This window comes from Arachis ipaensis, chromosome B05, assembly GCF_000816755.2.
Source record: "Arachis ipaensis cultivar K30076 chromosome B05, Araip1.1, whole genome shotgun sequence".
NCBI lineage: Eukaryota > Viridiplantae > Streptophyta > Magnoliopsida > Fabales > Fabaceae > Arachis > Arachis ipaensis.
This window is the reverse complement of record NC_029789.2, coordinates 4,233,407-4,256,764: the sequence shown is the minus strand read 5'-3', so window position 1 is coordinate 4,256,764 and position 23,358 is coordinate 4,233,407. Positions and strand designations below refer to the sequence as shown.

At 36.3% G+C, this 23,358-nt stretch overlaps 3 protein-coding genes and 1 pseudogene across 3 annotated transcripts; 1 reads left to right on the top strand and 3 right to left on the bottom strand.

Annotated features, from left to right (window-relative positions):
- On the bottom strand, nucleotides 2,666-5,644 carry LOC107642558 (annotated as a pseudogene).
- On the top strand, nucleotides 6,059-9,092 carry LOC107642557. The gene is made up of 2 exons (XM_016345953.2): nucleotides 6,059-6,370; nucleotides 8,550-9,092. Exons 1-2 carry the CDS (start codon nucleotides 6,128-6,130, stop codon nucleotides 8,763-8,765), a joined length of 459 nt encoding a protein of 152 aa, XP_016201439.1. The 5' UTR covers nucleotides 6,059-6,127; the 3' UTR covers nucleotides 8,766-9,092.
- On the bottom strand, nucleotides 11,011-12,123 carry LOC110271884. The gene is made up of 3 exons (XM_021123524.1): nucleotides 12,058-12,123; nucleotides 11,782-11,878; nucleotides 11,011-11,219 (listed from the first exon to the last, which is right to left on the bottom strand). Exons 1-3 carry the CDS (start codon nucleotides 12,121-12,123, stop codon nucleotides 11,011-11,013), a joined length of 372 nt encoding a protein of 123 aa, XP_020979183.1.
- LOC107642556 (uncharacterized zinc finger CCHC domain-containing protein At4g19190-like) lies at nucleotides 12,884-16,499 on the bottom strand. The gene is made up of 6 exons (XM_016345952.2): nucleotides 16,131-16,499; nucleotides 15,883-16,025; nucleotides 15,618-15,746; nucleotides 15,113-15,314; nucleotides 14,256-14,370; nucleotides 12,884-14,149 (listed from the first exon to the last, which is right to left on the bottom strand). The coding sequence occupies exons 1-6, from the start codon at nucleotides 16,425-16,427 to the stop codon at nucleotides 13,110-13,112; spliced, it is 1,926 nt and encodes a 641-aa protein (XP_016201438.1). The 5' UTR covers nucleotides 16,428-16,499; the 3' UTR covers nucleotides 12,884-13,109.

Sequence of the window (23,358 nt, the reverse complement as noted above, 5' to 3'; positions counted from 1 at the left end):
ATCCTTCAATTTTTGAATTCTATTTCTATCTCTTCTCTGAATGGTGGTTGCATGGAAGAAAGAGGTGTTTTTGTCCCCTAGCCTTAGCCATTTTACCCTTGCTCTTTGTCCCCAATACTTCTCCTCTTAGCTCAACAAATTAACCAATTTCTCCTTTATATTCTGCATCTGCTCTTGTTTTTCTTCTGAAAAATCAGAGGCTTGTAATTTTTTAAGTTCCTCCTTCAAATAATGAATCTCTTTGTCTGCCCGTTTGAAGGTAGTTTTACTCCATTTTCTTAACTCATCCTTACAACTCTTGATTTTATTAGTTAATCTCCCCCATTCGCAGCCATTAGGTTCTCGTTTACTCCAGCCCCTTCTCACTACATTCTCACAATCTTCATGGTCTGCCCAAAAAGCTTCGAACTTAAAACTCCTTCTAACATTATGCATAGGGTTCAAATCTAAAATTAGAGGACTATGATCTGAACTAATAGCAGGCATTGACGAAAGATAGGCATGTGGATACATCATCCTCCACTCCCAGTTGCCCAAAGCCCTATCTATTCTTTCCCTTGTCACAAATCCATTTCTTGGATTGCTAAACCATGTGAACCCTCCTCCTTTCAATTCCAAATCTATGAGAGCATTTGAATCTACAAAATTTCTGAAGTCTCTGACCTGATTTTGCGGCTTCGGATGCAGTCCCACCTTCTCCTCTTGACTCAAAATGTCGTTAAAGTCTCCTATGAAGAGCTGAGGTTCACCTTCACTTCTGCAACTGACCGTGATCTCCCTCCATTGCTCTTGTCTTTTTTTAAAATTAGGATTACCATATACAAAATTGCATAACCACATATTTCCTTCTTTATCCACAATTCGAGCTTTAATATAGTTATCACACCAAAAATAAATATCAACCTTATATATTGCATTCCAAAACAAACATAGACCGCCGGACAGACTCCAGGGTTCTACACAAAAGACATTTTCAAAATGAAGTCTCTTCTTAATTCTACTTACAGTCTTTTCTTTTGCTCTTGTTTCAATTAAAAGATTATTGTCGGCTTAATCTGTTTACATAGACTATGTAGTTCCGAAACTGTCGCAGGAGCCGCTAACCCGCGACAGTTCCAACTTATGATGCTCATTGAATTATTCTAAGAGGAATTCTTAGTTAATTAGAATTGCATCTAAACAAGGAACTTCTTTCAAAGCTAATGCAATGATTGCGATCAAAGAATCTGGAGCAATTTTTCTTTGCTCCCCAACTTGTGTTGTGGTGAATCTACCCTACCCGCGGGTTGAGATTTTTATATAAACTCAACTATATCCTACCGGCAGGTTGAGAATATCCCAACCCTAACCCTACCCGCTCTTAACCCGCGGGTTAAAAAAATATATAACATTATTATATAACTTGATGATAATTTAAAATAGAACTGATTTTTATGTAAAAAAAAAAATTAAATTATCAATTAATGATTTTCTTTTAGTAGTTAAGGATCTTTTGCATTTAGTGAGAGGTCTTTGATTCAACTTCCACTTAAAACATATTTTTATTATAAGTATATAACATAAGCATATATAGAGTGCGGGTTGGTCGGGTAGGGTTAAGACTTAACCCGCACCCTACCCGACCCGCACGAGAACCCTACCCGCACCCTACCCTACCCGCTGCGGATCGGGTTGGCAACCCTACCCGATCGGGTGGGGTCGGATTGGGTACCTGCGGATAGGGTACATATTACCACCCCTAGGTGAATCTGATTCTAGCTGGAATATTATTACGAGAATAAGTATGGCAAGTATTGGCAACTTGATAGACACGATGTAATAGTAAGATCCTAAGATGTGTTCCTTGCTCTGTTCTGTTCATATCCATCAAAAATCAAGATATAAATACGGTGACATGTCTATTATCTGTTAAATAAGACGTAATTTTGTATTATGATGCTTAAATTTTACTTATTGGATTCAAAAACTAAAACAAATGTCTCACTTTATTATCGCACTACTTTTAGGTAAATTAGACAAAAATTCTATAGACATCAAAGAAATTTCTTTTTCGAAAAGACATTAAAAAGATATTAGTTAATATTAACTAACTAAAAATTAGTTCGATATATTTTTTGATTAACGAATATAACTGTCCAGAACATAAAACGGAGTTATACCGGTATGCTAATGGCAATCCTCAATTGGTTTCAATCCCATTGAAAAAATGGACCAATATCGGTGAAAAAGTGACATTATTATGTTTTACATAACTACTAACCATCTATCATTAACAACTAAAGCTACTTTGTTGTTAATATGATTAACAATAATAAACTCTCCGTTGTGAGCATTGTTCGATATTACGTTTTTTCTTTTACATTCTTTTTAACAAAAAAAAGTTTTAGAACACCAATCAAGAAGATTAAAATAGTGATTGCTTCAGTTTCTTCGATCCAACACCTAACTCAACCACACATTTTTTATTTTGATGGACTGGATGAGGTAACACGTCCTTGACAAATTGCATTTGGTTAATGCTAAACTAAAAATTGAAACTAATCATTATTCTATCATTTCTCTTTCTTCGTACGTTACTTATATCTAATTCCTTTATTATTTCTTCCAAAAGTACCAAGAAATTTTCAAAAACATAAATGAACAATTATTGCAATAACGAGAGAGAGAATGAAAAAATGCCTCAAATGATATTCAACTATACACTACCGCATAGGACTGTCACACGAAATGCAAATAGTTAAGGCATATGATAATTGATAAGACTATTACACGAAATTTAAAATGGGTTTTATAATCTAACACCTGAAATATTTTAATAGGATCTAAATGTGACATTGGAGCATCCACCGAGAAGAGAACAAAGTGAGGAATCAGCAAAACCTTAAAGTTGCTGCCAGCTCCTTCTCATCAGCACAATTGTATCCCAGCGAATAAGCTCTTGCTGTTTAAAGATTACAGAGTAGCAACATAATGAGATGGATGTGCAAGATTTGATTTGATCCGAAAAATGAACAAAGAACAGAAGCCAGAGACAGGGAGAGATGAGTTTACCAAAACGGCCCGACCCCATAAATGGTTCTGCCTCATCAGTTGCACCACCTTGCTGCTGTTCCTGAAGTTTCGAAAGAACAGAAAGCGTTACGAGGACAAGCTATACTGTGTACATGGTTATGTATCAGTATTATAATAGATGCTATTGATAATTAATTTTATGCTATATTAAGTAGACTTTGACCTACAGTATCCGGCTCCATCTCGGACGGTGACAGAAATCTATCGAAACAGTGCCCTGATATTGTACAGACCAAAAGCTCATTGGTGGGATCCATGATTACTTCTCTACAAGTCTCATCACAAACTAGAAAAAGAAAAAGAAACATTGAATTGTTAGATTTAGTCTAAACTAAAGGATTTAAACTTATGCAATGTAAAAATACACTGTAGCATTGTCCATAAAACAGGTTTCATACCATGAACTTGCCCGGTCTTCTCACAAATAAATACATCTCCGATTTCATAGTAAGAGCATGTTTCCCCAGAACAAGCATGATCAGTTACCACTGCATCGCTGAGTCCCTTGCTGCTTTTCCATGATGACACTTGATCAGCTAATGTTTTGTCAAGGATTATTCTGTCGTCCTTCACCTTCACATGTTAAACGAATACAATTAGGGGAGGTCATAAACAGTTAAGAGGCACATCTTTTATGGAGGCAAGAAGCATTCACATCAAAACACATTATAGTATTAAGTATTAACAACAAAATCACTTTGCAGCCTAGCATTTGCATAATGTTATGAAATCCCAAATCCCTGTTAAGTTTTATATACACACAGAGCAAAATCAAACGGGCATTACAATATAAAGTTCAGCTTTCCCCTTCATCAAATAGCTTGGACAGCAGGGGAGCACGAACAACGGTACAAGGACCATAACTATTTATCTCCCTAAGATCATTCTCAATATATCAGTAGATATTTCCACATTAATGGAGGCTCCCATTACCTGCGAAGGATGAGGGGCTTGACTCCGCTTAGCTGCTTGCATTTGAATGTAATACTCCTTAAACTCATTTTGGCAGTTTCTGACAAGTTCAACCATATCCTCTTCATCACGCAGCACAATGATAAGACAAATGAAAAGATCCACAAACATGCATGCACAAACAAAATGTATGAATAACTCAACTCAAGCTTCTATGAGAGAAATGATGAAATATGATTATTATAAATACATAAAAAACAAATGTTGAAAGAATAGATATCAAACAAAATGGGCAAAATAAGCAATTACCTGAATATATAACTTTTTCCATGGACATTCCCTTAACTTTCTTGTAGGGGGAAGAAGACCCCATTGCATACAGTACCTGAATAATTTTTATCATGACAATGGACATAAACATGATTCATGAAAACCTAATATCACAAATCATATGAAACAAGGAATCATAATCAACATGAACTATTGAAGTAAAGGAGAACCCACTCCTAAAACCCAATCTGATAGGAGTTGAGATAGGAGGTGAGAGCCACCACTTCAAATGGCAGTTCAAGGTCTCATATCACTTCAGCATCAACTACAAGGACGATGCAAAATGAGGAGATATCATGGATTAAGAGCATGTAATCCAAATTAGTCAGCTCATGTCGTCAGATGCTAAATATTTAACAACTATCAACAACAATAGCAAGGCTGAAAACTTTGACATGATGTCATTTACTTACAATCAATGCCACAATGCTTCATCGGATGCTGCATAATTTAGAAACCTACAGACCAAGGAACAAGAAATAAGGTCCTGCACCCATCAAAAAACAACAGTAGTTAGCCAATAAACCCTAAACAATCTATATACGTAGAGACCCTAAAATTCAAGGGTTTTCTCTCCTTCATCTTATTATTATTTTTTTCACAAAAATATATAAAGAGGCAACCTCTGAGGACAGGAATTTAAGGATATGGTGAAAGAGCTCAGGTGGGACTTTGCTGAAAGAACCGGTCTCAATCCTCTTCGGCACCACTACATTATTCACACTGTAATTCTTCGGCTCCAACAATGAATTTGAACTTAAACTTTGTTTGGCACCTTCCTTAGAACTCTCCGCCTCATCTACCCTCTTTCTCTTTGGTTCAGGCTCCTCCGGATTCTCCTCCTCCTGCAACAAAGTAACTCAATTTAATCCTCCACACCTTAGAATTCGAACAAAATCTGCTAAATACCCAAGCTTTCACCTAAATCCCAATTCAAAACCCTAATCGATCATCTGATATGATAATATCACAAATTACCACACAAAAAGGGAACAATTTTACGAACATAGTGAATACCTGGTCAGAGGTTTCGGAGAGAACCTCCGATTCGAGAAAGTGAGCTAAGGTTTCGTCCTTGTCTTCGGAAATAGTCATGGCGTCACGGAAACACAAGTAAAAGGGAATCGATGAGAGATGGAACGGAAACCGGAGAGAATATGAATGAAAGACGGGTCACCGGTCGGAAAACCGGGAGAAATTAGCTCCGGTGGCCGGAATATGGGGGTTAGGTGAAATAAAGAGAGGAAGGATTTGATGAAGATGGAGAAAGATGAGAAACGGAATGAACGGTTGGATGCGTTTCGGGTTAACCCTACCGGTTTGAAAGCAAATCGGGTTTTGTCCGGTTCTCTAGCATATTCGGATTTAGATCTTTCTTTTATTTTTTTTGGTCAAATAAGATCTAAATCAGATCATCTAAATCTAAATCTAAATCTAAATCTTATTTAGATCTTCCTTTTTTTAATTTTTTTTGGACAGTTTCATGGGCCGGGCAACCCCACCCACAACAACATTATGAAATGCCAACAAATATGCAACTACATTACACCAAAAAACATGCAATTACATTGGGCTCTTGCCCCGTTTAGTACACCAAAACAAAATATGCAACTACATCAGGTACAATCTAGAGTTAGATTCAAAACATTTAATCCTAACTAATAATATCAGAAGAGGAGATAAAAGTTTGGGGTGTTGACGGGCCTCTGATTCAAACTCAGCCCAATTAAAATTGGGCCATTTTTAAATCCAAACCCAATTCGGTAATTTAGGGGAGTGTGGCCTATGGTGTAATCGCAGTAGAAGTTGCAAGATGAATCGGATGCGCGTGGGGTTCCGTATCTCCTCTGCCGCCGTGGCTGCGGCGGCGGAAAAGGGAGGAGTATGGCGGAGGAACATGTCGACGGTGTCAAAAGCGAAAGAAATAATTGAAGGGAAGAAGGGCAAAAATCGCAAAGCTACGAGCGAACTCTGCAACTACCTCGGCATCCCTCATCAGTCTCGTTCAGAGATGGCGTTGACCCTCTCTAAGTTCATGAAGCTCTACAATGCCAGGGTTTCCATCTTCAAACCTATTCATATTTATTATCGTGTTATTATTGCAGCGTTTTGGCTCTCTGTTTCGTTATTTGGGACCTGCATACCAACTGTTTGATAAATGTTCTCACTCAAAGATACCTTAATTTATTACACATTGCTATTTGCTTTGTTAATTGTGATCTTGAACTTTTTAACTCGATCTAGATTATGCAATACTGCAACCTTTAATTTGGTCAGCCATGATTTAGTCTATGATGATTATGAGATTCTATATAGTGTTTTTTATATGCGTCTTCTAGTTTCACTTTGTACACCAATTCCTCAAACTGAAAAATCACCGAAAAACACAAATTAACTTTGCAACACTAATATACATGCCGTGAATGAGTAACTGTAACTAGTATTTATATTAGTGTGTTACCTTCAAAGTTATGAGGAACATAGTGAGTTTTTGTATGGATTGTTGTTCATTGGTATTATTATTCTCTAAGGCTGCTTCCATAGAGTGATGATGAGTATTAGTGTTGTATTCTGGTTTTGGTGCTATGCAGTTTTGTGGCATGGCTAATGATGGCTAAAGAATATAAAAGAAAGTGATGATATGATAGAGATTTATGGTGTTGAAAGAAAGAAAGCACATAAATATATAGCACAGGCTTAGGATCTTCACTGTGTTGGAATACAGTATTTTAGGCCGTCTTTTGGATTTGGAATCCCACCTTTATTTATTTATTTACCTCACATTATTCTTTATCATGACCAAGCTCTCACCCTAAAACCTCTAGAAATTCTGAGCCACTGTTTTTTTTTTTTTTTTAATTAACACTACATTTAGGTTTGTGAGATCTTAACTTCAATGATGACATCACTGTTTTCTCTTAATCATCTGCTACTTTGTTAGTAAAACTGTTTAAAATTGACATATGCAACTCATAGACATTAAAATTGGAATGCTAATAACCATAATGCTTCAGTTATAGAAATAAATAATAACACTATTTTAGACAATAATAGTGGCTAGCAATAATGTTATTACATGCAGACCAATAATATAAACAGTAATTTGATGCAAATTAAAACCAACCTCCACTTATATGTTAAAATCCAAACGGGTAGGTTCAAAATTCAAGGCAGATCAAAATCAAGGAACAAAGAAAACAAAGACTAGTAATGGCACAAGTAGACAAGAAGAAAGGAAATAGTAAAACAGCATCATATGATTTTTGTTTTGTATTTTATGCAATACAGATAGATAGATAGATAGATTTAATATGTCATGTAAGATTTGATTTGAAACCTATAAAAAGAGAATGCTAGTATTACGTGATATCTTCTACTTTAATTTTTGAGGTTTGATTATTAATGCATTGTTCACTATGTTGTAGGCATGTGAAAAAAAAATGAAAGCACTATTTGAATAATGTAAAAAAAAAACTGCAGGGTCACTCACCATAATGCCTTTCTTTAACACCATGTTAACAAGAATACAAAACATGCAGAGTGTATATATATCTTTCTACATATCTATCATTGTTTAACCTTCTTAGTTCTTATTTTAACCATTTCTGGAGGTTATCTTTCCATTTTCTTTTGGAAGCTGTTATATTCTATCTTTCCAATAATAATTCTCATTTTTGGAATATATTTAGACACAAACAAGATTGAAAAACAAGAGACTTATGACCGGCATATAATTGATCTTAAGTTATAATTAAGATTAATGTAAAGTTGAGCCTAAACAAGATTAATGTGAAAAACCAAACCTAATAATAATATCCAATGTCGATAAAGGAAAACGGTGTTTTTGGTGAGCCATGATTAGTCTATGATGATTATGAGATTCTATATAGTGTTTTTTATATGTTATTGAACCCTGGTTCTTGGTCGGTTTGATCTGTTGATACTACTTTTGAGGCGGTCTTTCAGAGGGAGAACTTAGATAATGGATTGCATTTTGCATATCCTTGTGATTTCTGTAGTAATGTAGACAATTTTGGATGCAGTAAAGCATAGCTAGGCCATTTGCTAGTTGAAAAATTAATCTTAAGATTGACATCTTTAAGAATTCTATCATGAGATTTTTGTTGAAATTGGTGTAATGACTTACATTTGTTTCTTTTCCATCATTTATATCTTCATTTGGATTTTATTGTTGTTATGCCAGTGACTTTATAATGATATGGGTTGCGCTGCAGAGTCCTGGTATTAAGAAAGATGATATTTGGGAGAAGAATTTGAATACGTTGTTACGTGGCAAAGCTAGTATTGGTTTTCCTGAGGTTGCTAGAATTCTGTCTCCAGAATTTGGCCAGCAGGGTGGAATCAGCACCAAGGACAGTAACATGGATTCTCACACGGACAACACAAAGGGGAAGGGTTCAAAAAAGAAAGGAAAATCATCAAAGAAGTAGGTTTTCGCATATCGTTTTTCTGTCCTCTTAGACCCCAAGTTAGATATTAAGAGTTGTGGTTTCTTAGTTTGCATCACTATCATAATTAGAGAAATCCAATGACAAAACTAGAGTTTTAACTATTGAAACTAGTTTGGTTGTTCTATATGAGAAAACTAGTTTTACTATTAAGAGTCTTGTCCTTCGAAATAATATTGTGTCTTTCATGCTGCTCTTTTGGTACGTTCATTAGTCTTAAGCCTGAAAGAGATGGTCTCTTGCTTAGACATAATTCATACATTGGATATATTTATATTCTAGTATGATAGCGACACAAATATTTGATTACGATCCTATAGTTGTGAGCATGGTTCTGAAAATCAAACTGGACCGGCTAATTTCACTGGATTAACCGGGAATCGGTCTTCTAGCCAATTCGGTTGATATGAAAAAGCAAAAAATCAGTGAAAGAACTAGTCGAACTGACGATTAACTGGTAAATCATGTGAACCGGTTCAGTTTTTTAGGGGTTTTGGTTTGGTGTTAATCTTTTTAAAACGACACCGTTATATTTTTTTTAAAAGAACGGAGTTTTTCTCTCTCTTTTAACAATCCAATTACCCTAAATTTATGTGAATTAGTTATTATTATATAAAAAAAATCAGTTGCATGCTAACTGATGTTGCTAATCCTCATCCTGCAAATTTGTTGATGCAACCAAAGTATATCTAAAATCTAATTAAAATGTAATTTGTGTTGTTATTGGCATGTAATTTGGAACACTTAATGAGGATTATGAATTGTGATGAGTAGTATGTTTTGTTTAGTTAAAACTTATTATTTTTTTTTTTTTTGCGATGGAACATGTGTTTATCATTTTTGTATCCTCTGATTTTTTTTTTAGTTATAAACTGTGATGTTTGAACTTGTTTGTAAATTTTTAATAATAAATTATAGATAAGTTATTATGTAAAATTGTAAAATTTTAATTTTTATTAATTTAAAAATTTTTAAATTTAAATATTTAAAATTATATATTAAATTTTTAATAATTTTATTTTATATTTAGTTAAATCAATTTAATCACAGTTCAACTCCAGTTAAATTATTGAATCTACTCTACTGGTTTGTTGACTGGTTTGGTTTGGGGTTGTGAGAGAACGCAATTATAAACTTCAATGTCTTATCACTTATGTATCATGGATAAAATTTCGTGGTTTTATCGAAATTGCGCTAGTTTCTGATTTCGTTCCTAGTTCCTGCTTCCTACCCCAAGAGTCCCTATTCTTTCTTTCTTTTTTGCACTGGGCTGATAGCATTGTTGCACCACAAAATTAAGTTTGATGGTCTTGATCTTTCATGCAATAGTCCATCATTGCAAGTTTGAATGTAATAAGTCAATGAGTTTTCCTTGAAGTGGCATTATTGTCCCCCTCCCCTCGAGAGGTCTCGACTTCTAGCTTCTTCAATACAACCAAAAAAGAAGTTTGAAAATACTATCACTTGGGATTTTATGAAGGAAAAAAAAAAGTTAGCAATAACGGTTTGTAAAAAACTAAAAATAAATAGCATAGATCAAATAACAAAATGATAATGCTCTCTAGCAATTATCTTTTGAACTAAACTATTCATTTGCCAAATTGCACTCACAGTTTCTGAGATTTATTCCATCTTTTATCTCAATAAAAATATTCATTCGTACAACATTGATTTTAGAGGATGTCATTCCAATATTTTCATACTGTTTAGACTACCATTGACTTAAACGTCGAAATCTATAAAAGGTTCCCTGAATCCTTTTCTAGCTAACTCCGCACAAGCTTAACCCGTTTTTAACACACACGTGTTTATATATATAGAGGGTAATGTTATGGTGAAGAGGGGAGATTATAGTTTTTACAATAGAAAAAAGAAGAAAAAAAATATAGACATAACGTACAATGCACACTTTTCTAATAAAAAAACTACAATCTTCACTCTTCACCGAAAACATTCCCATATATTGTGAAGAAAAATATTCATATTCACACAATAAAAAAAAAAAAAGCGGGAAACAGAGAAACTTGGGAGCCCATCAACGTCTACCCAAGGCCCGCACGGCCAACTTCCATTGAAAACATGCCACGTCATCCCTAATTTGAGTCACTTGTACGAAGCATTGAAAAGTTCCGGCCGTGTATGTAGCAAGCTAGAAGAGGAAGAGCGAACCCAAAACCCACACTCTCGTAGTCTCGTTTATTGTGTTCACTCTACACTAGTTCTACCACTACTCCCTGTTAGGGTTTTTCACTTTTATTCCAACAACACCGCGACTAAGGCGGCGAAGAAGGCGCCGAGCAGGCCGACGTGGGACGTGGGGATACAGAAGGTAGTGCCGGTGTCTTCCGAGCTCGGAAGCTTCCTCGGTGCTTCGGAGGTGTCCCGAACTCACGCTGTGAAGAGAGTGTGGGAGTACATCAAGCTGCAGAACCTTCACGTCTCCTTTTTTTTTTGTGGTTCAATAAGGGTGTTTTCATTTGTGATCTTTGTGTTTTTCGTGCTTTTCAGCCATTTTGTTCACTGATTCTTTCATTTCCTCGCTTAAAGTTACGGCTTTTGTTTGATTTTATTACCATTTTTGTTGTAATTACGTTTATTTGTGTTAGTTCTGGTTTGATTTTAGGGTTTGTGTAAATGCATAATAACTCTTAGGCTTAGCTATGATGTTTTTTGCAATGTGATTCTTCAGTATTGAAAACTTTAGCTTGTTAGGCAAATAGTGATGGCCTTCTTTGTGCCAAGATTTTGGTTTTGATGTTTGATCCTTAGCTTTGAGACAGTTTATTCTTTGGTTCGGTTGTGGTGTTAGTGTTGCAAGCTTGAAATAATTGTTCGGATTTTGTTTATTCTGTTTATGCTGGCCTAACGGATTTGGTGGAAACTTTTGTTTCAAGAAGTCTTAGATTGGAAGCCTATTCTCTTGTTGTGTGGCATTTTTCTGTCTTTTTGGCTGCTGGCTGGTCTCTGCAATGGCATAACAGGGCTGTGTTCTTTTGCAGAATCCTAGTAATAAGAAGGAGATCTTTTGTGATGACAAGTTGAAGACTATTTTTGATGGGAAAGACAAGGTCGGGTTCACAGAGATTGCAAGATTGCTAGCTACCCATTTTGTAAAATCAGGCTAGTGATATTCAACCTTTGTTGGACTGTTGTTGTTGATGATGATGATGATGATGATGATGGTAACTTGATTTTTAGTACATTAAGTATGTCTTTTTTTTGTGCATGGTTTGTGACCAACCACTAAAGAAACTTGGATTTTGTAATTTCAGACAATTGGGTTTCCAACGTGATGTTCTTTTGTTTCACGTTTGCTATCGCATTGTTTAAGATTATGCATATATGTGCTTTTTATTTTCCAAGCCATGTGTTTTCGTCACCTTTTGGTCCGTGATGCTATTTTAAGGATGGTTGTTCAGTCAGGTTTCTTCTAATATCCCTTTTATCTCAAATTCATTTGAATATCAATTAATGTATGCATGCAATAGGTTCGGCCAATTTGGGTTACAGAACTATGATTTTGGTTCTTTGTGCAAGAAATAATATTTCTCCCTTTTTTAACTTTGGGTTACCTAGAATGTCCTCCATGGCATCAAAATGGTGGTAGTACGTCAAATTGAGTAACCTATGTTTCATATTATGTTTAGTTGCAAGATCACAATTTCCTAAGACTTATTCTTCAACTTCCCAGTTTGGGATAGGTGTTGATTCACCCCTCATAGTGTCACACTTCGTCATGCATAATGATTTCTAAGAAATCTAGTGACCAGTTATTTGTAAATTATGAGTTACTCTAAGGCATTGGAAAATAAGAAACTATGTGTATATGTGACTGAGGCACTGTGGACATTGGACAATAAACACAGCACCATTTGGAGAACCACATTGAAATATTGAATGCTTTACGAGTTTGTTTCATGCACACTTTTTCAGTTCTATCCTTTTTGGACTTTCGGCTTAATATTTTGGTCGACACTAGTGGACATTCATAATTTCATATAACGCTAGCTTTCTCCACGACGTGAAAAAGAAGATATATGTTAAAGACCCTCCAAAAAGAGGTGATTAAATGTTAAACAGGCTTGAATTCAGCATTCACGTGCGTAACTAAAGCAGGCAACTATAAGTAACAATATACATTGGCCTAGCACACAAATCACAAATGTTATAAGAGGATCGGAGAAGAAAGGAAAGGAACATCTAAACATGGATCAAACAAATGAATACGTTCATCATAGTGATGATAAAGACGTCTTCACTATTTTGGCATCCCAATCCCTGATCTACTTTAACCAATCTGTGATGCTTTTGAGAATCAGAATGATCTTACCGGTGCTTATGACCTTGCCTTCTCAAATGCCTCTGATGATGATAACTATCAGATTCAGATGAATAAGAATGTTCATATCTGTGATACCTGTCAGCACCAGAATCCTTAGATGAATAGTAATCCTTTTTTCTTCTCTCCCTACTCACATCGCGCCTAGGATGTTCAGAACCCTCGGGTATATAGCGATCCTTTTGTTCGATCTTTCTACTCCGATCAACTGTGTCAACATCTGAATCTTCAGATGAATATGAATTCCTAGATATGTTCTTCTGTTTTCCGCAGTAGGGATCAAAATCATCATTTCTGTTGTGCTTTTGGGAATCTCGATCGGCTGCTGAAGACTTCCTATGGTTGCACTTTCTATGATTAGAATCATCCGAGGAGTTTGAATTCTTGTCCCTACTCTTGTCATTTCCATGATGATCGTCAGGACCAGAGTCCTCCGATGAATTAGAATGCCTTTTTCTGCTATGTTTTCTCTTATGCTTTTGTATAATCTTTCTCCTTTTATCATCTCTGTCGCTGTCCGAATCATCAGATGAACAATGCTTCTCACTATTTTTCGAATCCTCAGATGAATAATAATGTCTTTTTCTACCATGTTTCCTATTATGATTTTGTATATTCTTTCTACTTTGGTCATCCCTGTCACTGTCATAATCTTCACTTGAATAAGAATGCCTTTGTCTGTCATGTTTACTCTTATGACTATGACGAGAAGAACCTTTGGGCATCTCATGTTTAGTCCTTTTGCTATGGTCAAACTTGTCCCTGTCAGAATCTTCTAAAGAATAAGAACTCTTGCGTCTGCTCTTTCTTCGATCCTTTTCATAATCTGAAGTGTCTGCCGAACTTGACACATGATTTTTCTTCTTTTTGTTTAGCTTTACCTTCTTTGATCTCTTCTCTCCATCATCTAGAGATCCCTCACTTCCAGAATTTAGTTGCTGATTCTTACTCTTGCTCTTTTTGGACTTCTTTGGTTTCTTAGAGAAGTTGGTCAACAAATCAGGGATACTATCCATACCAAGAAAACCTGTAAAATGGTGGTCATGGTGGACTTGGAAAAATCAGGGATACTATCCATCCAAGACTCCAAGGTGTACCAAATATTTTATTAAATAAGGGCAGCAAGCAGTTACCTCCATACTCGTCAAATATTTCCTCAGCAACAATCTGCTGGTTGGGATCATCCGGTTTGAACCCTCCTCGAGGAGGACTGATTCCTGGCTTCTGCTTGAGCTCCCATTTTAGAGGCTGAATCATTGCCAAACAGCAGAATTAAGATTAAGATATATATTTATATAAATGGGGGGAAAGTGATATTCATCTTAACTGCATCTAGACAATAATTTGCATTACAAGTACATAAGAATGCAATAACCAACAGTAAACCAGTGTAACTATTATGGAATTTGGTGGGATCCTGACTTAAAGATTCCTAATCCACATGGGAAGGATCTTTCTTTTCCAAGACTTTCGTCTGAATCAGCGCATGTAGAAGAAAAAATATGCAAAGTCCATATACATGCAATTTAGGCTCCTTAGATCTCAAAGAAAATAGAAATTGGATTAGAGATTTAGGACAGGCACAATTGACATTTTTCTTAATGCAATTCTCAGCAAATGTGAATATCAATTCGAAATCAGATATACGCTTACACAATGCAATATAAGCTTGTTTTCTTTTTCTTTCTTTCTTTCTTCTTTTATTTTTTATTTTTTATTTTTTGGTAAGGCTGTAACAAACATATTGCAGTTTAGTGGTATCATGGTGTGATTGAGTTGAACAATGTATTACTTAATGGAAGGATGAAAAAAAAGTAAAAGAAAAGCAAGTAACATTCATATGCAAACAAATTTCAAATTTGTCAAAAAATTAACTTATAACATTTTAAATAAGCCAAACTCAAATGATGCATAAGTGAAACAGTTGACATTGTCAAGACTAAATTGTGAAATTCTCAAAACAATAGTATACTAAACGTGAGTAACTGACCTCAGTAGGGTCTGTGTGCGCAAGGATAGCATTCAAGGGGTCATCTCTTTTCAATCTGCTCTCTTCATTAGGCATTATAACATCCTTCAAGGGACATTCACGATCACCACTTTGATGGCCGTAGTTCCCACATCTTAAACATTTTACATTGCGAACCTCAACTCCAAAAGGTTTCACCCTACCAGCAACTCCTGTTTCCAGCCTAAAAAACATTCAGTTACTAAGATTACAACTAAATAAATCAATAACAATTCATGTTGTACCAGTACTCATGGAAGCAAAACAATTTAACCATGAAACACACTGAATTGTGTGGTAAAAAGCAATGTATGAAAATGACACAGAAATTTACAATCCCCTAACAAAGTAATCTAATCTCGGCAGCACTTGTTACTACAGATTTCAACCACTTTCAACATCTGAATGTTGACTTAACACAGCTCCCAAAATCATATTTAATGACAAAACAACACAGAAAATAAATAAACCTAATGGATATACATACTTTGGTGCATTTTTCAGAATCTCAAATTCTTCTTCGGTTGGCAGAGGGCGACCAAAAACATCTTTAGGCCTTGGTTTCTTCTTCTTCTCTTCACCTAAATGATCCTTGTCGGGCAAAGAACTCGGTGGCCTGCATAGCAAATCAATGGAACGAATTAACAAACAAATCAAGCCACCAAATAACTGAAAAAAAAAATCCAACTTTTAACCTCCCATTCACTAAAAAAAACAACAATAATTCAGAAGTAGTAGACAAATAGAATTACAGTGAAGAGGATGAGGGTCCTCCAGCACCATTACTCAATTCCTCTTTTCTCTTCTCATCAGCTAACTCGGCAGCTTTGGCAGCCTCAGCGTTGTAACCAGGAGGACGAACATACATAAAGCTAACAGCTTGCATCAACTCCACCTAAACCCAATTGACCCCATTAGCAAAATTGAAGAGAAAATTGCGATCCAATCAAGGAAATACGGAAAAAGGAAGCGGGTAGGTATAAAAGAGGGAGCTTTATACCTTTTCCTTGTCTTTCTTGGAGATGAGATTGGTCTGGCGGAAGAACTCTTGCTCCTGAGCGTACTCACGCGCCACCTCTTCGGAACGTCGCTGGCGGTGGGCGTGGGTCTGCTCGGCGATCCACTTGCGGCGCTGGTTCGGGTAAGAGAGAGGGTGCCATGGCTTCTGGTTCAGGTAAGAGTGGCTCCACGCGGTTCCAGATTTGGTCTTGTAGTCGACCTCGCCGCCGGCGCCGGCGCCGCCGTTGTCGTTGAACCTCTTGCTCAGCCTTATGCCTCCTCCTTCTTCTCCATCCATCTTCTCTCTCTCTCCGAGCAAGATTATTGAATAACGAGCTGATTCGGCGGAACGGGCGTCGTTTCTTTCTTCTGATTGTTTCTATTATTTTTGGTGAATAATAATGGATAATTAAGTTTAAAACAAATTTAAAAAAATAATAATAATAAATTTTTATTGTTTAATTCTTTTTCAATTTAACTTGAATTAATATGTGGTAAAGAAAATTATAAAACAAACTGTTTTTCAACTAATAATTAATTAATTTTTAATTTTTTCTCTCTTAAATTTTAATCATTGTCTATTTACTGATTATTGATCAAGATAAAAAATTTGTTCCCTAAGCAAACTGTATATGATTAACCACAATGATGACAACTATCACTATTTCTTTTTAGACACCAAAAAGAAAATAAGTCTTGAAGTTTGAATAAGATTGACTGCTATTAAAAAACATACTTGCTCTAAGGACTAATTGTTGGGCATATTAGTATAAGAAGATGACAAAATCTTATATTTTTGTAGTGGTTTTAAAGTACGATTAGATCATTTTCTTTAGAGAGATATTTGTCCCTACACTTAATTGCTATAGGGTTGATGACAATACTCTCCCAGTATACAATGAAACCTAAGAATTTTTTAATTAGCAATAGTAAGAAATTCTCAACTCTTTTGAACAAAGAAAATCTCTTAATAGTTGATTAACATGTGCACTTAGTACTTGTATTTTTGAAATAGTGGACAAGGACTTATTTATACATATTGCACGTAGCAATTATGATTAGTTACGTATACCAATGGTTCTGTCTTTTCTATTGCCAATAGATACAATGTTTTGAACATATACAATTCTTAAAGAGTTGTGTCGTTTAGTCAATAGACACAATGTTTTGAACATACACAATCCTTAAAAGGTTGTGTCCCTTCAACCAAATGGTACTAAACGGTTAGTAACCGTTTATTAATATTAATTATAATATTAATAATATTAATTAATCAAATTTGTAAATACCCTTCAATCCCCCACTATTTACAAAATTTAAATGTCATACAAGTATATGCATATACAAGTATATGCATAAAGAATGTGTCACTAAGATTAAACATTCTTTTAGTGTAAATTTTAAAGTTCTAACGAAGTAATAGGTGTCTAATCGATTAAACCTATACTCCATATGCTAGTACCAAAAATCACACACATTACTTATACCCTCCAAATTCAAGAGTTTAAAATTTTAAGCACTTATATGCCCTTGTGCTTATCCTGGTTTCATGAATATTTACGAGAATAAAACCTCTAAAATTCTCGATTAGAGCGGCACCACTTTTATATTCATATAGGTGAAATCTTTTGATAGATAATATTATCATTCCATTAAGAGTTTAAACTCACCCTCCTAATTTATTGTAAATAGCACTAAATCCTACTCCTTAGTGCTCCAATTGCTAAATAACTTGTTATTACCCATTAAACCTTGAAACTAGTGGTCTACTAGAATAAGGTTGGGTTCCCATCATTTAACAATAATATGTTTTAATCCCATTTTAACAGTAGTCTCTTTGATTTTATCCCTTGACAAACCTTTAGTCAAAGGGTCTGCTAAATTTTCTTGAAATCTTATATAAGTGATGGTAATTACACCATCATCTATTAGTTGCCTCACAAATTCATATCTCAAACTTATATGTCTGGACTTTCCATTATAAACCTTATTATATGCTCGAGACATGGTTGATTCACTATCACAGAAGATTGAAATAGCTGTCGTCTGCTGTGGCCACAACTTTATATCATATAACAAATTTCTTAACCATTCCGCTTCTTTACCTGCGACTGATAAAGCTACAAACTCAGCCTCCATAGTAGAATGTGTAATACATGTTTGTTTCTTTGAGGCCCAACTTATTGCTCCACCACCTATGGTGAAAATCCATCCTGAAGTGGATTTGTTGTCACTAAGATTTGTAATCCAACTTGCGTCGGAATAACCTTCTAAAACTGCGGGATAATCACTATAATGTAATCCCAAGTTTATGGTTTTCTTGAGATAACCAAGAACTCTTGTTATAGCTTTCCAATGTTGATTGCTACGCTTTCCTGTAAACCTTGATAATTTGCATACAGCAAATGCTATATCAGGTCTAGTACAATGCATTGCATACATTAAACTTCCTATAACACTAGCATATTCTAATTGTGCTATAGGTCTTCTTATGTTTCTTTCTAATTTAAGATTAGGATCATACGACGTATTAGATTCTTTAATTGTGAGATGATCAAACTTTTCCAATACCTTTTTGATATAATGAGATTGACTTAAAGTAAAGCCAACTTCATTCTTATGCACTTTTATGCCTAATATTGTATCAACTTCATTCAAATCCTTCATCTTGAATTTAGAAGTTAGATACTCCTTCGTTATACGAATTCCTTCTAAATTTGTTCCGATGATTAACATATCATCAACATATAAACAAATGATTACTCCATAATTTTTAGTAAATTTTGAGTAAATACATTTATCCGCATTATTATGTGAGAAGCCATTTGATAACACCATTGAATCAAACTTCTCATGCCATTGTTTAGGCACTTGTTTTAGCCCATACAAGAACTTAATTAATTTGCAAACTTTCTTTTCATTTCCAGGTAGCACATAGCCTTCCGGTTGCTCCATATAAATTTCTTCATTAAGATCTCTATTTAGAAAGGCTGTTTTAATGTCCAATTGATGTATATAAAGCTTGTGAATGGACACCAATGCTATAAGAGTCCTAATAGAAGTCATTCTTGCCACAGGTGCGTATGTATCGAAATAGTCTAGACCTTCTTATTGTCTAAACCCTTTGGCCACTAACCTTGCTTTAAAGGTTTGTAATGAACCATCAGTGTTATACTTTCTTCTAAATACCCACTTACATCTTATAGGCTTTGATTATGGAAGCAAATCAACCAAGACCCAAGTATTGTTAGATAATATTGAGTTCATTTCATCATTTATTGCTTCTTTCCAAAAAGCAGAATCCCTTGAAACCATAGCCTCTTTGAACGTTTGAGGATCACCCTCTATGTTCATCACAATAGGAATCTTGTTTGTTACAGAATTCCTAGTTCCTTCTACCAAAAAAGTGATAGCCTTAGAAGAAATGAAATTTGGACCCAAGTCCTTTTCTTTTCTTACTCTCAAGCTCTTTTTTGGTTCAATCAACTTTTTGTCGCTTAGACGTTTATTGTTTTGATTATTTATTTCTTGTGAGATATTAGTATCATTTTGGGGATATTCTGAATTAGAAGTTGAATCATTGATAAATCTATTTTCAATAAATTCTACCTCTCTTGATTCAACAACTACATTAGACACTAAGTCTAATATTCTATATGTTTTAGAATTTTGAGCATATCCTATAAAAATGTCTTTTATGGCTCTTGGCCCCAATTTGGTTCTTTTTTGATCAGGAACACGATAAAAGGCTAAACACCCCACACTTTAAGATAATTTAAATTAGGTTTCCTTCCTTTCCAAATTTCATAAGGAGAAACCTTTCTATGTCTTGATGGTATCCTATTATGGATATGACATGTGTCAATAATGCTTCACCCCATAAATTATAAGACATTTTTGCATTTGGTAACATTGAATTAACCATATCCACTAAGGTACGATTTTTCCTTTCCGCCAAACCATTTTGTTGCGGAGTATATGGAGCGAAAAATTCATGCACAATACCATGTAATTTATAAAAGTTATCAAATTCATTAGAAAAATATTATCCACCTTGTAATGATTCAGGGATCATCACTTGTAGATCACGAAGTCTACTTACAAGAATTTATAATTTGATGAATTTGATCTATGACATGCATAGTATCATTCATAATAAATTCAAAATATTTCATCATAATAAACTTATCTGTTCCTTATCGTTCGGTATTGTACTTTTCTTCCAAAGATTTCCAAATCTCCAATGGTGATTGAATTGACATGTAGAGATCATAGAGTCGGTCGGATAAAGTGTTGAGAATATGACCTCGACATGCGAAAGTATCTTCATCACGTTTCTTCTTCAATTGAACGATCTTTTCTTTCTTTTCCGGTGTGACATTTTCAGCGGCATCGGCAATTGGTGTAGTCTTTGGGTCAATCACATATGCAAGATTGAGAACCGAAAGAAGGAACATCATCTTGTCCTTCCAACGGTTGAAGTTTGTTCCATCAAAGCGATCTAACTTGACAAACTCTTGATTCATAACCTTGAACGTGGTGTTTTGATCTTGTGCCATCTTCAAGAAATATCTCTCTAAAATTGTTGGGTATATGAAGATGGTAAAATCTTATATTTTTGTAGTGGTTTCAAGGTACGATTAGATCGCTTTCTTTAGAGAGATATTTGTCCCCACACTTAGTTGCTATAGGGTTGATGACAATACTCTCCCAAGATACAATGAAACCTAAGAATTTCTTAATTAGCAATAGTAAGAAATTCTCAACTCTCTTAAACAAAGAAAATCTCTTAATAGTTGATTAACATGTGCACTTAGTACTTGTATTTTTGAAATAGTGGACAAGGACTTATTTATACATATTGCACGTAGCAATTATGATTAGTTACGTATACCAATGGTTGTGTCTTTTCTATTGCCAATAGATACTGTTCATACCCTGGCCCAATAATAAAGGCCCAGATCCAAGCAAAAGAAGCCCAACCCAAAGGGTTGGCCTTCACTCAGTACCAACCTTCATCCCAGGAAGTCGGTACTCAACACGACCTGCTCCAAAGAAGTCGGATACGAGGGTTAGCTGGCAGATAACACTCATTCGAATGAGTAACTGCCCCTAGAATCTCTCTAACCACTTCCTAGAGCCATATCTTAACCTCCCTAAGATATGGGAGCGGTTATCCACCTAAAAAGGTGGCACTACTTCAGCGGTGGTTATTGGTTCACCACTATAAATACACTGACACCACTCAGGTATCTCTAAGTCCCAATACACTCTAGACCTGCTCACGCTCTTGCTAACTTAGGCATCGAAGTGTCTTTGCAGGTACCACCCCCCATTCTTTCACACGCACAAGTCGGACGGAGGGCACCGAGTCGCAGATCCACTCGAAAGCCACCTCCTTCATACGTTTGGGCCAACCAACGCCATCCAGCCCATTAATCTCCGGTTACCCATCGTAACATTGGCGCCGTTGCCAGGGACCCGAGAGATCAACCAGTAATGGCGGATAGATCCCCTGAAGATGGTCACATAGGGTCAGATTCTAAACAAGAGAATCTGGACACTGGAAACCACAATGCGGACTTAACCCTTCACCAAGAAGTCGCTGATCAACACAGGGAAGGCACCTCCGGAGTAAAGAATCCGAAGGTGAATTCTTCGGAAGGACGCGAATCAGAGAAAGAAGGACCGTCCCATGCGGCTGAGCTCATGGGATTAGTCCACAGCCTCCTCGAGCAGCTAGAACAAGAGCGGGAACGACAAAAGGAGACCGAAAGGAACCTAAAAGAGGAGATGGAACGACGAAAAGAGTTAGAAATAAAACTCTTAAAGTTGGAATCCTCCCTCAAAGGTCGGAACCCCCACGATGAGAGAGAAGAGCCACCCCTAGGAGGCGAGGATCCTTTTAGTGAGGACATAATGAGGGCGAAAGTTCCAAGGAACTTCAAAAGCCCCGATATGGACCTCTATGATGGAACCACGGATCCGAAGCATCACCTAAGCAACTTTAAAAGTCGGATGTATCTAGCAGATGCTTCCGACGCTACGCGATGCAAAGCCTTCCCGACCACTCTATCGAAAGCAGCGATGAAGTGGTTCGACAGCCTCCCTCCGAGGTCGATTACCAGTTTCGAAGACCTCTCAAGGAAGTTCTTGATGAGGTTCTCCATCCAGAAAGACAAAGTAAAACATGCGCCGAGTCTCCTGGGAATAAAACAGGAGGTCGGGGAGTCCTTGCGAGCCTATATGGAAAGGTTCAACAAAGCATGTTTGGAGATCCAAGACCTGCCCACCGAGGCAGTCATCATGGGGCTAGTCAATGGTCTTAGAGAATGTCCCTTCTCACAGTCCATATCAAAAAGACACCCCGTCTCTTTAAGTGATGTACAGGAAAGAGCTGAGAAGTACATCAATATGGAAGAAAATGCCAAGCTAAGAGACCTGAGTTGGCGACCTGGTCACCCCCCCTCAACAAAAGAGAGGGAGAGGGAAGCCAAGAAGAAGGAAGAACTCGGTCTCGACAGACCAAGAAAATATCACTCTTATACTCCTCTAAAAGTTCCTGTAGTGGATGTATACAGAGAGATTTGCAATACTGAAAGGCTGCCACCTCCCAGGCCCATTAAAAATAAAAAAGGGGGGAGCCGCGGCGATTACTGCGAGTACCATAAGATATACGGGCACTCCACAAACGACTGTTACGACCTTAAAAATGTGATAGAAAAACTGTCTAGAGAAGGTCGGCTTGACAGATATCTCATAGAAAGGTCGGACATTCATGGAAAAAGAAAGCGAGATGACATGGATAAAAGAGACCCACCACCAACTCCGGAGAGACATATCCATATGATCTCAGGAGGGTTTGCGGGAGGGGGACTCACCAAATCATCTCGTAAAAGACATCTCAAGAGAGTTTACCAGGTCGGAGAGGAGTCATCCGACCTCCCTACCATTTCATTCACCAAAGAGGATGGGCAAGAATAATCCCTGGGCATGATGACCCAGTGGTAATTACTATGATCCTGGCAAACGCCCATCTCCACAGAACCCTAGTAGAACAAGGAAGTTCAGCGGACATCCTCTTTAAGCCCGCTTTCGACAAACTAGGGTTGGATGAGAAAGAGTTGAGAGCCTACCCCGACACCTTGTACGGATTAGGCGACACACCAATAAAACCACTAGGATTTTTGCCCCTCCACACCACCTTTGGAAAAGGGGAAAAATCAAAG

Bases quoted from the DNA above. Each gene is read 5' to 3' on its own strand.
- LOC110271884 (XM_021123524.1), bottom strand. From the start codon at position 12,123: ATGCATAATCTTAAACAATGCGATAGCAAACGTGAAACAAAAGAACAT. The intron at 11,879-12,057 runs GTCTGAAATTAC...ATGGGTAGCTAG, and splicing joins ATCACGTTGGAAACCCAATT to CAATCTTGCAATCTCTGTGA. The intron at 11,220-11,781 runs TGCAAAAGAACA...AAAAAGGAGACG, and splicing joins CCTTCTTATTACTAGGATTC to TGAAGGTTCTGCAGCTTGAT.
- LOC107642556 (XM_016345952.2), bottom strand. From the start codon at position 16,427: ATGGATGGAGAAGAAGGAGGAGGCATAAGGCTGAGCAAGAGGTTCAAC. The intron at 15,315-15,617 runs GTATGTATATCC...AATGTTTTTTAG, and splicing joins ATTCTGAAAAATGCACCAAA to GCTGGAAACAGGAGTTGCTG. The intron at 14,371-15,112 runs GTCAGTTACTCA...GCAATGATTCAG, and splicing joins CGCACACAGACCCTACTGAG to CCTCTAAAATGGGAGCTCAA.
- LOC107642557 (XM_016345953.2), top strand. From the start codon at position 6,128: ATGAATCGGATGCGCGTGGGGTTCCGTATCTCCTCTGCCGCCGTGGCT. The intron at 6,371-8,549 runs GTTTCCATCTTC...GTTGCGCTGCAG, and splicing joins TGAAGCTCTACAATGCCAGG to AGTCCTGGTATTAAGAAAGA.